We start from the raw sequence: 13,365 nt of genomic DNA, 5'->3' as shown, positions 1-13,365 counted from the left end.
CGGTCCGGGGCGCGAGGGGCGGCGGCTCTCTTCTAGCGGCTTCATCCTCCTCGCTGGCCGCGGCGCTTGCAGGGGATGGACGGCCCGGCATCCTGGCCCGACGGCCCGTGTAGACGGGTGCGGTTCTCGACCGGACCGCGGGTCCGGCAGCTCACGTCTCTGGTGGCGCGGGAGTCCCTCAACGCACCCTTCCTGGACCCACGAGGACACCAGTGTGCATGCACGGGGAAAGAGACCGGTCTCCCGAGGAGAGGCGCATTGGGCTTTTAAACAGCGGCGGTGATGAGGCTCCATTTCCTTCAGGTGTGCCCCATCACACGCCGCCAGCCCTGACTCGTCCAGCGCCCCTCCTCTCTCCCACACCCACTCCTATCGGGAGCCTGGTGAAGGGCGGCGATTTAGGACGGGGTGCCGGTGATTATCAGGGAGGAGGCAGCTGACTCGTCACAGTACCAAGGAGATCTGTAAAATTATCCTTGTGACATCAGTGGTTCATCCGCAGTTATACGAAGCTACGAGAATAATTTTTGTGTGCAAAAAAAAAAAAAAAAAAAAAAAGATTTTATTCAACAATTTGTCTCCTCCGCATTTTGGAGAATATCCACTGTTCTGTGTCAGCTGCATCACGCCGTATCTGTTTCCTGTTGTTGTGATTTGCTTTGAACGGAAACAGTGTATCAGCGTGATGCAGCTGACACAGAACAGCATACGTCCAGCGGATATTCTCCAAAATGGCACCAGGGTGATGCGGAGGAGACAAATTGTTGAATAAAACCTTTTTTTTTTTTTTTTTTTGTGCACAAAAAGTATTCTTGTAGCTTCGTATAATTGTGGATGAACCACTGATGTCACATGCAGGGCTCCAAACTGCGACTAAAACAGTCGCATTTGCGACCATAAATATTAATTTGTGAGTGATGTTTTTGCTGAGGTCGCCATTGGCGACTACCCACAGAAAGCTCCTCAGGATTTAACCGCTAAAAAAGTTTTCTCAGGCGGATGATTTGCTTCATTCTAGAAGCGCCCCGTCTGTGATAAAACGAACTGGGGCCGAAGGTTTAATACACACAACTACACCGAGTGTGGATCTGCCGCGTGTACAACAGCTTTCAGCCGAGATCGGCCCATAGAGAAAAAGCCGTCTGTCAGCCAGAAGTGTTTTGTAGAGTCGGCGTGGCTCTGGCCCATTATCTTCTCACCGATGCCGAGACTGAACCGACAGAGACGCATTTCAGTCAGAATCAGCCCGAGTGTTATTGCTATCTGGGTATATATTTACATGTTATAACTTAAAAATTTGAATGTAATGCCTTTTTTCCTAATTGTTTCTCGATCAAATCTTTTATCATGTTCACGTATTAAACTGAGACGATGCACATTAAAGTTTTAGTGGACAGAGAGTTTCAGACAGTCCTCATCTCTGCCGCACATCAGTGCTGCCGCACACAGTCTGATAAACGCAGCTCCGCTGTGCAGCGAGAGAGAAATGACGGAGACGTAAGAAGGGAAAGTGCAGAAAATACAGCACAACTTGAACAAACTAGAACAGGTAAAGCTGTCAGCTGTGTGGATATTGGCAATATCGTTAACAATTCTCGTTTATAATAATTACTAATATGTCTTCTTCTAAATAAGATCTTGGTCTGTGTTCTTTTAATGCGTGAATTTCATTATTTGAAGTGCAACTGCCGTCCAGTAATCGCAACAAAGCTCTGTGCTTTGTCACTTTTTAATAAAAAGTACCAGCTTTAAATTATTTCCGAATTCATAACGAAATTTCAAACAATACAGTTTTGGCGCTCCTTAATGGGGCAGGCGCGGTCGCTTTAGCGCCTCAGTTCAAGTGCAAGTGAACCCATTTAATCTTTCTCTTTACTAATATAGTACATAATGAACATGAATTAACATCGAAAGGTAGGCTATATTATAAGAGATCCTACAGTACAACTTACTGAAATGTCTCATGTAGGCGGAGCCCAAGCTACACTCAGTGGTCAAGTGATGCTTATGCTCCATGATACTGGTACAGATTCTGTGTAATGAACAATTCTTTGTGACTGTAGATTTCAAGCTGGAAAAGACATTTAGTTCCCACTTTAAGTGAACCTTAGTTCCCTGGTCATCTACAAGATGGATTAAAATGCTGATAAAGTCAAGAATAGACGAGACATAAACACATGACAGTATGATTGAAATGTAAATAAATAAATAATAATAATCTTAAAATAAATAAAACACGTTTATTCTGTGGCACCTAAAAAAATTATTTGGCTCCTAAGTTTTTTTCTTACTCGATTTTTTTGTTTGGAGCCCTGCACATGGATTATTTTACAAATCTCCTTGCTACGTTTCTGGACTTGGGAACATTTCAGTTGCATTGCTGTCTATGCAGTGTCAGACAGTTCTCAGATTCCATCAAAAACATCTTAATTTGTTTTCCAAGGATGAATGAAGCTCTTACGAGTTTGAAATGACATGAGGGTAAGTAATTAATGACAGAATTTTCATTTGTGGGTGAACTAACCCTTTAAGTATTTTTTAATTATCCCCCAAATTTTTCTTTAGAGGCTGGGGTGGGGGCTGGGGCCATGGCCTCAAAGGCAGATCCACCATGGCCTCCCAAGTCTCCTAATCCACCATGGCCTCCCGAGTCTTTTGTTTTGTTAACATTCTTTTCCTTGTATTATTTGTTTTGTTACTTTGTTTCAGCTCTCTGTTCTTTTTTGCTTTAGGTTTTTCATTCCCTGTCTTGATTGTGTTGTCTTGTGTTCCTGTTGGGTTTTGTCCTGTTTGGTGGTCCTGTTCTGTATGCAGTGTTGGGGAGTTACTAGTTACATGTAACGGCGTTACATAATTTAATTACAAAATAAATGTAACTGTAATCAGTTACAGTTACTAAGAAAAAATTAGTAATTAAATTACAGTTACTTATTAAAATGGTAATGATTACAAATGATTATATTTGAATATTTACACACATCCACATACAGATTTAATTGATTTCTTTCCCAAATTGCACCGACTACTCTGAGACATACAGCCCTATGATTTCCGCGATGCAGAAAACACAGGGGCTGTTTCTCAATATGCGTTCTTTAGCGATCTTGCGTCCTTGTGTTCTCGCTATACGTCATCATTAACCATCGAAGTTCAATTCCAATTCTCAAGAACGCAAGTACAGAGGACGCATGGAACTGCCCGGATGTGTTCTTGATATCGAGGATGCATCGAGAGCAGACTTGATAGAATCCAGCCGTTAGACATCACAGAAGACGCTGCGCGCGGCCGGTGTATGGAAGCCTGCAAGCTTTAAACTCGCTTTTGCAAATACTTAACGGCTCTCAAAAGTAAACATTTAGCATTTTGTTTTACTTAATTTTAATAAAGATATGAGACCCGGATAAAGTCTGCAGTATTTTTACTGGCATATTAAAATTAACCTTAACATAGTCATAGTTAAACATATAACACTGTAAAATAAAACGTTATACAATTATATGTAAATAATATCTATAATAGTATAAAATGTTTGAATAAGTTATGACATTTGTTTGTAATGTTATGTTATATTTATGGTTCATTGGCCGCTGCTTCTGCTCTGATTATGCGGTCAGTTAAGCAAGAACGCAGCACATCTCAATACTCATAAGGGTGTGTTCTCGCGTCCTTCCGAGTTCGTTCTTCCAAGGAAGCTTGGCAAGACCGGTCTCCACGAGAACACAAGTCCATTGTTTGCGTTCTTGGAATTGAGAAACAGCCAGGGTGCTTTCCAAATGGGATCACCCTCAGAAGGGCAATTTGGAATGAAAACAATCATGGCCGCCATATCAAAGGGTCGTTCCAAACCGAAGTGCTCTCAACCGGCCACTTCAAAGGGCCCTTCGGAATGAAGGATTTTGAAGGGTACATCTGATGGACACTCCAGGCTCCCATGATCCTTTGCGCAGATTCTTTGTATGATGACGGCGCCTTCATATGGGCACGTGATTATGACGCAGAAGGGCACTTCAAGAAACAGTTGTTTGGTCACATACACCCTTCAACCCTTCGAAGCTCTTACTCCGGAGGGTAAACCCATTGAAGGGATTAGGGCATAGGTATGAGCCCTTCTGAATGGAATGCAGGGACAGTCTGGTTCGTAGAATCCAGTCATAAAAACGGAACTCCTATAGCGGAATATGCCACATTTTGGACGAACAAATCAAAAGCAGGTCAGTACACTTGAATCAAGATGCGATATGGACTAGTGTCTATGTATATTAAGCCACAAAAAGACAATATATGAATCCTGCACATTCTGCATGTCTGTGGAAATCAGGTGTGGACTGGCCATCGGGAGAACCGGGACAATTCCCGGTGGCCTGGCAGCCGATTTGGCCCGCTATTTTAATATTATTATTGTATAATTGCATGTTGAATGTACTAAAGTGATTATTTCCGAATCCGCCATTCGAAAATTTAATCTCTAATAAATCATGAGTCGGTTAGTCGTGACTGTCAATGCTTCGGCTTGTGCGCTCTCTGCGCCTCCGCCAAGCGGTTTGGATTAGAGTAATCAATGCAAGAGAGAGAACGGAGTGGACTGTGGAAGCGCACAGGTGGAGCAGAGAAGCAAAATTGTTCAGGGTTTCAAGTGCAGGTCAGTTTCATCTGTAAATATGCTATTGTCGTTTTGTCTTTATTTACTTAGTTAAGCAGCAGCAGCCCATTGCTTATACAGTCATCACTCAAAATACTGTATAAAGGACATCATTATTATCTATTGTAATGTTACAGTAGTAATTCAGCAGACAAATAATCATATTTTATAATAGGTTAAGGGGGAGCTAGGGCAGACAACAACACAACCCTTACGAAAATTAACAATGATTTTGCTATAATTCCAAAGACAATGGTCACTATTGTTAAACCATGTTAACCACACATTAAAAATAAATTTACAAATTAATTTATTTAAAAATAAATACAAATGGTATTGCTAAAAAACAAAACAAAACCTTAATTACTATACTTTTACTTTAATAAAAGAATGGTTAATTTTTGTAAGGGAAAAACATGACTCATGTTAAGTATTAAAATTTATTATAAAGATATTGTAGTGATGTACTAATTTTGACATGTAGGCAATTTAGAAAGTATAGTTTTGTTAAATCTTTAGTATTAAAGTCATGAGAGAGATAGATATCAGGGCAAAATAAAGAGACTGAAAAGGATAATGGAAGTGAAGGTGCATTTCAGGAGAGAACTTTTAATTATTTTGCATGTCCCCAACCTAAAGATTTAAACCTTTTTATGTCAGGTCCATACAAAAAATAGGGTTGTTCATGTTTCAGAATGTGTTGCGGGTGAATGAGTGTGAGATTTACCAGCCTGAATTTTTTTTTCCCAGTCCGCCCCTCGTAGAAATTAATGGCGCAGACATGCGGTTTCATTTACTACACATGGGCCTACTGATGCTAGCAGTGTTTTCAGTCTCTGCCGCCTCAGTATATGAGTACATAATTTTTCAATTCAATTCAAGTTTATTTGTATAGCGCTTTTTACGATACAAATCATTGCAAAGCAACTTTACAGAAAATTAAGTTTCTACAATATTTAGTAGTAGCTTATCAGTGGTGACTGTCAGTTCATGTGCAATATGGCAGAAATTTTCAGAAAAATCAATAAAAGACGTTAACAAAACAGACGATTAACACTATTAACAGCAATTATGCAATAAACTTCTAGCAAAATGTGGTAGTTCTGTATGTTGTCTCTGGGTTAGCATCATCTGAGGTCCTCTGAGGGGTTGGCATCATCTCTTCTCAGGTGTTCTGGATCCAGATTGGAGCTTGTGTAAATCCTAGTTACCAGGATGTAAATCCCGTGGCAAAGCAGAGAAACCTAAATAGAGACATAATTAGCGTAGCTGTTGTTCCAGCCAAGTAAAATTAATTAGTTTACCCCAAGCTAAAGAATAATAATGCACATTTGATCAGATATAACTGCAGTCCAAAATTATGAGATGCATTATTTGAATGCTTGGCCAAAGAGGTGTGTTTTTAATCTAGATTTAAACAGAGAGAGTGTGCCTGAACCCCGAACATTATCAGGAAGGCTATTCCACAGTTTGGGCGCCAAATGCGAAAAAGCTCTACCCCCTTTAGTGGACTTTGCTATCCTAGGTACTATCAAAAGTCCATCGTTTTGTGACCTTAGGGAGCGTGATGGGTTTTAGCGTGGTAGAAGACTAGTTTAGGTACGCAGGAGCTAAGCCATTAAGGGCCTTATAAGTAAGTAATAATATTTTGTAACTGATATGGAACTTAATAGGTAGCCAGTGCAGAGACTGTAGTATCGGGGTAATATGATCATATTTTCTTGACCTGGTAAGGACACTAGCCGCTGCATTTTGGACTACCTGTAGCTTGTTTATTGAGGATGCAGTGCATTACAATAGTCCAGTCTAGAGGTCATGAACGCATGAACTAGCTTTTCTGCATCAGGAACAGGTAACATGTTTCGTAGCTTGGCAATGTTTCTAAGATGGAAGAATGCTGTTTTTGTAACATGGGAAATATGATTTTCAAAAGACAAGTTACTGTCCTAATTTAACACCCGAGATTTTTGACAGTAGAGGAAGTAACAGTACATCCGTCTAATTGCAAATTGTAATCTACGAGATTCTGTGTAATGTTTTCTGGTCCAGTAAGTAATATCTCTGTCTTATCTGAATTTAATAGGAGAAAATGATTGGTCATCCAATCTTTTATATTTTTAACACACTCTGTTAGCTTAGATAATTTTTGAAGTTTCACCTGGTCTTGTTGAGATATATAGTTGAGTATCATCAGCATAACAGTGTACACTAATCCCATATTTTCTATTAATATTACCAAGGGGCAACATGTATATTGAAAATAGCAGAGGACCTAGGACAGATCCTTGTGGCACTCCATATTTTACTGGTGATAATTGAGATGACTCCCCATTTAGATAAACAAAGTGGTAGCGATCGGACAGGTAGGATTTAAACCATCTTAAAGCCTGCACTTGTGATACCTGTATAGTTTTGTAATCTATCTATGAGTATGTCGTGATCTATGGTGTCGAACGCAGCACTAAGATCAAGTAAACTAGCAATGAGATGCAGCCTTGATCTGAAGCAAGAAGCAAGTCATTTGTAATTTTAACAAGTGCAGTTTCTGTGCTATGATGGGGCCTGAAACCGACTGAAATTCTTCATAGAGATAATTTTTTTTGCAGGTAGGAGCACAATTGAGCAGACACAACTTTTTCTAAAATTTTAGACATAAATGGAAGATTTGAAATGGGTCTGTAATTTGCCAGTTCACTAGAATCTAGTTGTGGTTTCTTAATAAGAGGCTTAATAACCGCCATCTTGAATGGTTTTGGGACGTGACCTAAAGATAACGACGAGTTAATAATATCGAGAAGCGGTTTTTCTGCTACAGGTAACAACTCTTTCAGTAATTTAGTGGGTACAGGATCTAATAAACATGTTGTTGGTTTAGATGCAGTGATAAGTTTTATTTAGCTCTTCCTGTCCTATAGTTGTAAAGCACTGCAGTTTATCTTTGGGTGCGATGGATAAGACTAAAGTATTAGACGCTGTAGAATCTACATTTGTTATTGTATTTCTGATGTTATTTATTTTATCAGTGAAGAAATTCATAAAGTCATTACTATTTAACTGTGAGGGAATATTTAGATCGGGTGGCGTCTGGTTATTTGTTAATCTAGCCACTGTGCTAAATAAAAACCTTGGATTGTTTTGGTTGTTTTCTATGAGTTTGTGGATATGCTCGGCCCTGGCAGTTTTTAGAGCCTGTCTATAGCTGGACATACTGTTTTTCCACGCAATTCTAAAAACTTCCAAGTTCGTTTTTCTCCATTTGTGCTCAAGACTACGAGTTTCTTTCTTGAGAGTGTGGGTATTACTGTTGTACCATGGCACAGTACGTTTTTCTCTAACCTTTTAATCTTAATCTGTCTTTGGTGGCTGGAACAATAGTTCTGCCCGGACGATAACGCGAAACCATATAGTTATTATCATCAATACGCAAAATGCACGATACAAGGAAATGGTCAGTAACATCATCACTTTGAGGTATGATATCTATGTCAGTAAGATCGATTCTATGCGATATTATTAAATCTAGCGTATGATTAAAACGATGAGTGGGCCTGGTGAGATTTTGCTTTACTCCAAAACAGTTTAATAAGTTAGTAAACGCAAGTCCTAATGCATCATTTGTATTATCAATATGAATTATAAAATCTCCGAAAATTAGCGCTTTATCAGCGGTAACCAACAGGTCTGAGAGGAAATCTCCAAATTCTTTTAGGAATTCTGTATATGGCCCTGGTGGTCTATACACAGTAGCCAGAGCAAGAGATACGATAGATTTTCTTTTGCATATCTGACAATGTAACATTAAGCATAAGTATTTCAAATGATTTAAACCTGTATCCTGTTTTCTGGGTAACATTGAGAATATCACTATATATTGTTGCCACACGTCCCCCACGACCAGTCTGACAGGGCTCATGTTTATAACAGTAGTTTGGTGGAGTAGACTCATTTAGACCAATATAATCATTTGGTTTTAGCCAGGTTTCAGTCAAGCAGAGTACATCAAAACTATTATCTGTGATCATTTCATTTACAATAACTGCTTTGGGTGTGAGTGATCTAATGTTTATGAGCCCAAACTTTAAAAATTGTTTTTGTTCATTTATTTTAAGTTTTTCTGGTTTAATCACGATAAGATTTTTTCTAGATCCTACATTAAATTTACATTTTGACCTCACTATTCGGGGAACAGACACAGTCTTCATAGATTGGACAGCACAAGTACTTCTAACATTTAAGTGGGTAGAACAAAAGCCATCATAGCAGTTATTTGAGAATTGCCTTACTAGTCATATGGAGTGTAGAGTCCTGGAGATGTTGTCCGACAGGAGTTCCGCTCCGACTCTGCTGGGGTGCAGGCCATCAGCGCAAAAAATAGCAGTTTTTTTAGAATTGAATTTTTAGTTTTTTAACAAAGAGCAGTTTCTGTTCTTTACACCATGACAATAACCATTCATTTAGAGCAAAAAGTCTACTGAACCTTTCGTGTCCTCGTCGATACGTGGGCAGTGGTCCTGACACGATGATCGTTGCCGTGGGCGTCATGCTGCGAACCGTCTCGATCAGGCTCCTGAGGTCCCTCTTCAGCGTCTCCGTCTGCCGCTGCATGGTGTCGTTAACCCCAGCGTGAAGCACGACCGCTCTGGGGTTCTCGTCGACCTTCAGGATCCCGGGTATCTGTGCAGAAACCTCGAGAACACGAGCACCAGGGAAACAGTGAGTGTGCACTTTACCTTCGGCTAACGTAGCACGGACGTGTTGGACGATGGAGTCTCCGACGATCACAGCGTCGCGTTCCGTCTCGCGGAGGGGAGAGAAGCGGTTCCATGTGGAGATCTCGAAGACCGGAGGGGGAGAGGTCGTTGCCCGGGGCCTGGCTCACGTCCTCCGCTGCGGATGCACCCAGGGTCCGTGGTGTCCCGGCGCCGGAGTGAAGGATATCTGGACAGATTGCGTCCTGGATGCACCGGGCCTGTGCAGAGAAACACACGGGGTGGATGTGGTGGGACTGTTAGTAACACACTGCATACCCTGGACTTGTGAGCGTCAGCCCGGGAGGTTTCAAGCGCGGCTCTCCGCTCTCTCAGCTGGGCCTGCCTCTTCTCCAGGACCCGAATCTGCTTCTCCACGGCCTCCAGCTCGAGCTGCACTGAATGCAGCTCGAACGTGTCGTCACCTGCACTCAAAGGTAGACAAACATCCGCCATTAAAGCAAGTAACAGTGAGTAAAGCAATTGTAATGTGTGTGAATAGAGTATTAGCGATGCATGCGGGTTTAGCGACAACCACGCTGGTGATGCTAATGGGCTATAAGCTACTAGCGGACTTGGGAAATCACAATAAAACTAGTAATAACAAGGCGCTCTGATTGTTTTTGTTGTAGAATACGATAGAGGATATATTCACACGTTATAGAAATGAAATTGATGCTGTATAAAATAGATTTCAACAATAAAAAATAGATGATAGAGACATAACATGACGGAGCTCAAACTAGAGGCATACGACAGCAACAAACTTTAAGACATAAACACATAAACATAATCTCTAGAACTGCTCTTAGTCACTTCATGAGCATTTGACTTATTTTGAGAAAACTATCATCATATCATATACAAAGAGACAGCAATGTTTCAAAAAGACACCAGTGTTTCAGGAGTTTAGTACATAGAATAGGACACATGCTTATTAGATATGCATATTTGAGCTGATGTATATGCTTTTATTTATTATTATTTTTTAACTATTTTTTTCCAAACCAATTTTAGATGCAGTGTTTTCTGTAGTTATGCAAAGATTTGGTTTTAAAAACAGTATCGGTAAACTATTTCTTATGATTTTAAATCTGCATTTAACTTCAGATCAATCTCAAAGTAAAAGGCAGTACTAAAGTCTGATTTTGTGGGGGATGTGTTCAAATTTGATCATCTTAATTCAAGTGATGAAGGATTTTGAAAGTCTGACAGTGTTGAGCACTACTGTAAGGTTAACCCTGCATGGTGTAAATGTTTGAAAATGATTAACAGCTGAAAATAAACATTCATTAGATATTTAGAAAAGTAATCAAAAGTAATCAGTTACATTACTTTTATAAAGTAATTGAAAAAGTTACACTACAATTACATTTTAAATAGGGTAACTTGTAATCTGTAACCTATTACATTTCCAAAGTAACCTTCCCAACACTGTCTATATGTAGTGTTTCTCCATTCTAGTCCTGCTCTGCCGCCTGTTGTTTGCTTTACTTTTTTTTAATTTTTTTGTTTTGGGTGCTGGTTCTGATTTGGTGTTCAAGTAACAGATCTATACTTCCTTGTGCCTCACCTGGTCTTTACCACTATCTGCCTGGTCATGCCACTTCATCTGCAGGGCTGGTTCCAGCAGTCATCCTCCGCTGTCCTGTCATTGTTTCCTGTATCCCCTGTTGTTGGACTCTGTTTCATGCCTTACCTGCCCTCTTTTGGCTTGTATGTTTTGTTAATAAACCAAATCATTGTTCATCTGCGTTTGGGTCCTCCCTTATAGCTCCTGACAGGTAATTTACTCACCCCCATGTCATCCAAGATGTTCACATCTTTCTTTCTTTAGTCGCAAAGAAATTAAGGTTTTTGAGGAAAACATTCCAGATTTTTTCTCCATATAGTGGACTATAGTAGAGTGCTTTGAAGCTGCCTTGAAACTGCAATTTGGACCTTCAGCCTGTTGTCCACCATTTAAGTTCATTATATGGAGAAAAATTTATGTTTTCCTCAAAAACCTTAATTTCTTTGCGACTGAAGACAGAAATACATCTTGGATGACATGGTGGTGAGTAAATCATCAGGAAGTTTTTATTCTGGATGTGAACTAATCCTTTAATTATTCTATAAAACCTAATGCCATTTTAAATGTAATTTAAGCTTTTCATTACAGTTACATCTAAGTAATTATCTGTCAATTAATGTAACTTTATATACAGTACTAAATCATAGTGAGACACATAGCATGCAAATGGCCTTCAGATCATTGTTAACCTTGCACCTTTTGATAGTGTGCTGGCAGGTTATAATGGCACCATCTTTGCCTATGGCCAGACTGGAAGTGGGAAGACCTTTACAATCACTGGAGGTGCAGAGAACTACAATGATCGAGGGATCATCCCCAGAACCCTTTCGTACCTTTATCAGCATTTCAGCAAGGTCAGTAAACATTTTCATAATATTTCTCCTGAAGGCATGTATTCAGCAAAGAAAAAAAAAAAAAAGTGTTGATTAAATAATCTAGGCTAGAATCAAGATTAAGCTGGTGAACTGTTTTGATCTTCCCCGTTATACCTTATTTAGTTGGGTTAGCATATGTTGTATATATGTTTGCAGGACAGCAGTATGATCTATACAACCCACATATCTTACCTGGAAATCTACAATGAGACTGGTTATGATCTACTGAATCCCCAACATGAGGCATCTCGTCTGGAGGATTTACCGTAAGTCTTTGTTTTGACCCTGACTAATTTAATCAGTATTTCAGATCTGTAAAAATCAGACAATTTTCCAATATGACCACATTCATATACTAGTTACGTTAATGCAAACGGTTGCTTTAGAATAATATATTGTAAGCCCCATGTGTGTATATATATATATATATATATATATATATATATATATATATATATATATATATATATATTATATATAATATATTATATATATATATATATATATATATATATATATAGGATTCACATGGTCATCATATCACATAACGCACCTGCAGCGCTTCTGTGAGTGTGTGAAAGGAAACCAGATGTCAGAAAGTTTTCTTCAGGCTTATTTTACGCACAAAGATTTGTTTTTGTTGGGAATGTACACAAATAAAGGCAACCCGTTTACAATTCCGACTATCTTTATGACTAAAAGGAGTAGTTGCTTCCTTTATGACTAAATGGAGAAGTTGCTTCCACTGTTAGAAGGAAAAAATTCAAGTGTTTGCACTGGTGCCGCATGCGCGCACAGTTAAGCTTTGCTACCTTGACAATGCAGCCTATTCATTATTATAATAAAATATGGTCAAACAAACATATGGGAAAAAAACCCATACTGCTCAGTTTAAATATGTAGTAAAATCTGTGATGTTAAGTGTTATCACCGTACCATCGTGATGTTATGCAAAACATTTTGTTTTACGTGGATATTGGAATGCGTGAAGTAGCCAACATAATAAATAATATTTTGAAAGTGACGTGACATACAACCAAGTATGGTGAACCATACTCAGAATTTGTGCTCTGCATTTAACCCATTCAAAGTGCACACACACAGCAGTGAACACACACACCTGAACACACACCCAGAGCAGTGGGCAGCCATTTATGTGGGGAAGTCGTGGCCTAGTGGTTAGAGAGTTTGACTCCTAACCCTAGGGTTGTGGGTTCGAGCCTCGGGCCGGCAATATCACGACTGAGGTGCCCTTGAGCAAGGCACCGAACTACCAGCTGCTCCCCGGGCGCCGCAGCATAAAAGTGAAAGTGAAAGTCATGACATTTGCCAAGTATGGTAACCCATATGGTAACTTATGGTAAATCTCTGTATAATTGTCTGTCCGTTTGTGTTGGTGTTTTTTGTGTGTTTGTTTGTGTTTGTTTGTGTTTTTGTTGGCTTTGGATGGGTTAAATGCAGAGCACGAATTCTGAGTATGGGTCACCATACTTGGCTGTATGTCACTTCACTTTTAAAAAAAGTTTTTAA

At 39.6% G+C, this 13,365-nt stretch overlaps 1 protein-coding gene across 1 annotated transcript in view; it reads left to right on the top strand.

Annotated features, from left to right (window-relative positions):
• kif6 (kinesin family member 6) overlaps nucleotides 1–13,365 on the top strand; it is a 240,207-nt gene that overhangs the window by 27,462 nt on the left and 199,380 nt on the right. The window contains 2 exon segments of the mRNA XM_042774549.1: nucleotides 11,667–11,814; nucleotides 11,992–12,101. Of these exon segments, the coding sequence (XP_042630483.1) occupies nucleotides 11,667–11,814; nucleotides 11,992–12,101 (258 nt within the window).

Source organism: Cyprinus carpio, chromosome A17, assembly GCF_018340385.1.
Source record: "Cyprinus carpio isolate SPL01 chromosome A17, ASM1834038v1, whole genome shotgun sequence".
Classification (NCBI taxonomy): Eukaryota; Metazoa; Chordata; class Actinopteri; order Cypriniformes; family Cyprinidae; genus Cyprinus; species Cyprinus carpio.
This window is presented reverse-complemented; position numbering and strand designations above follow the sequence as displayed.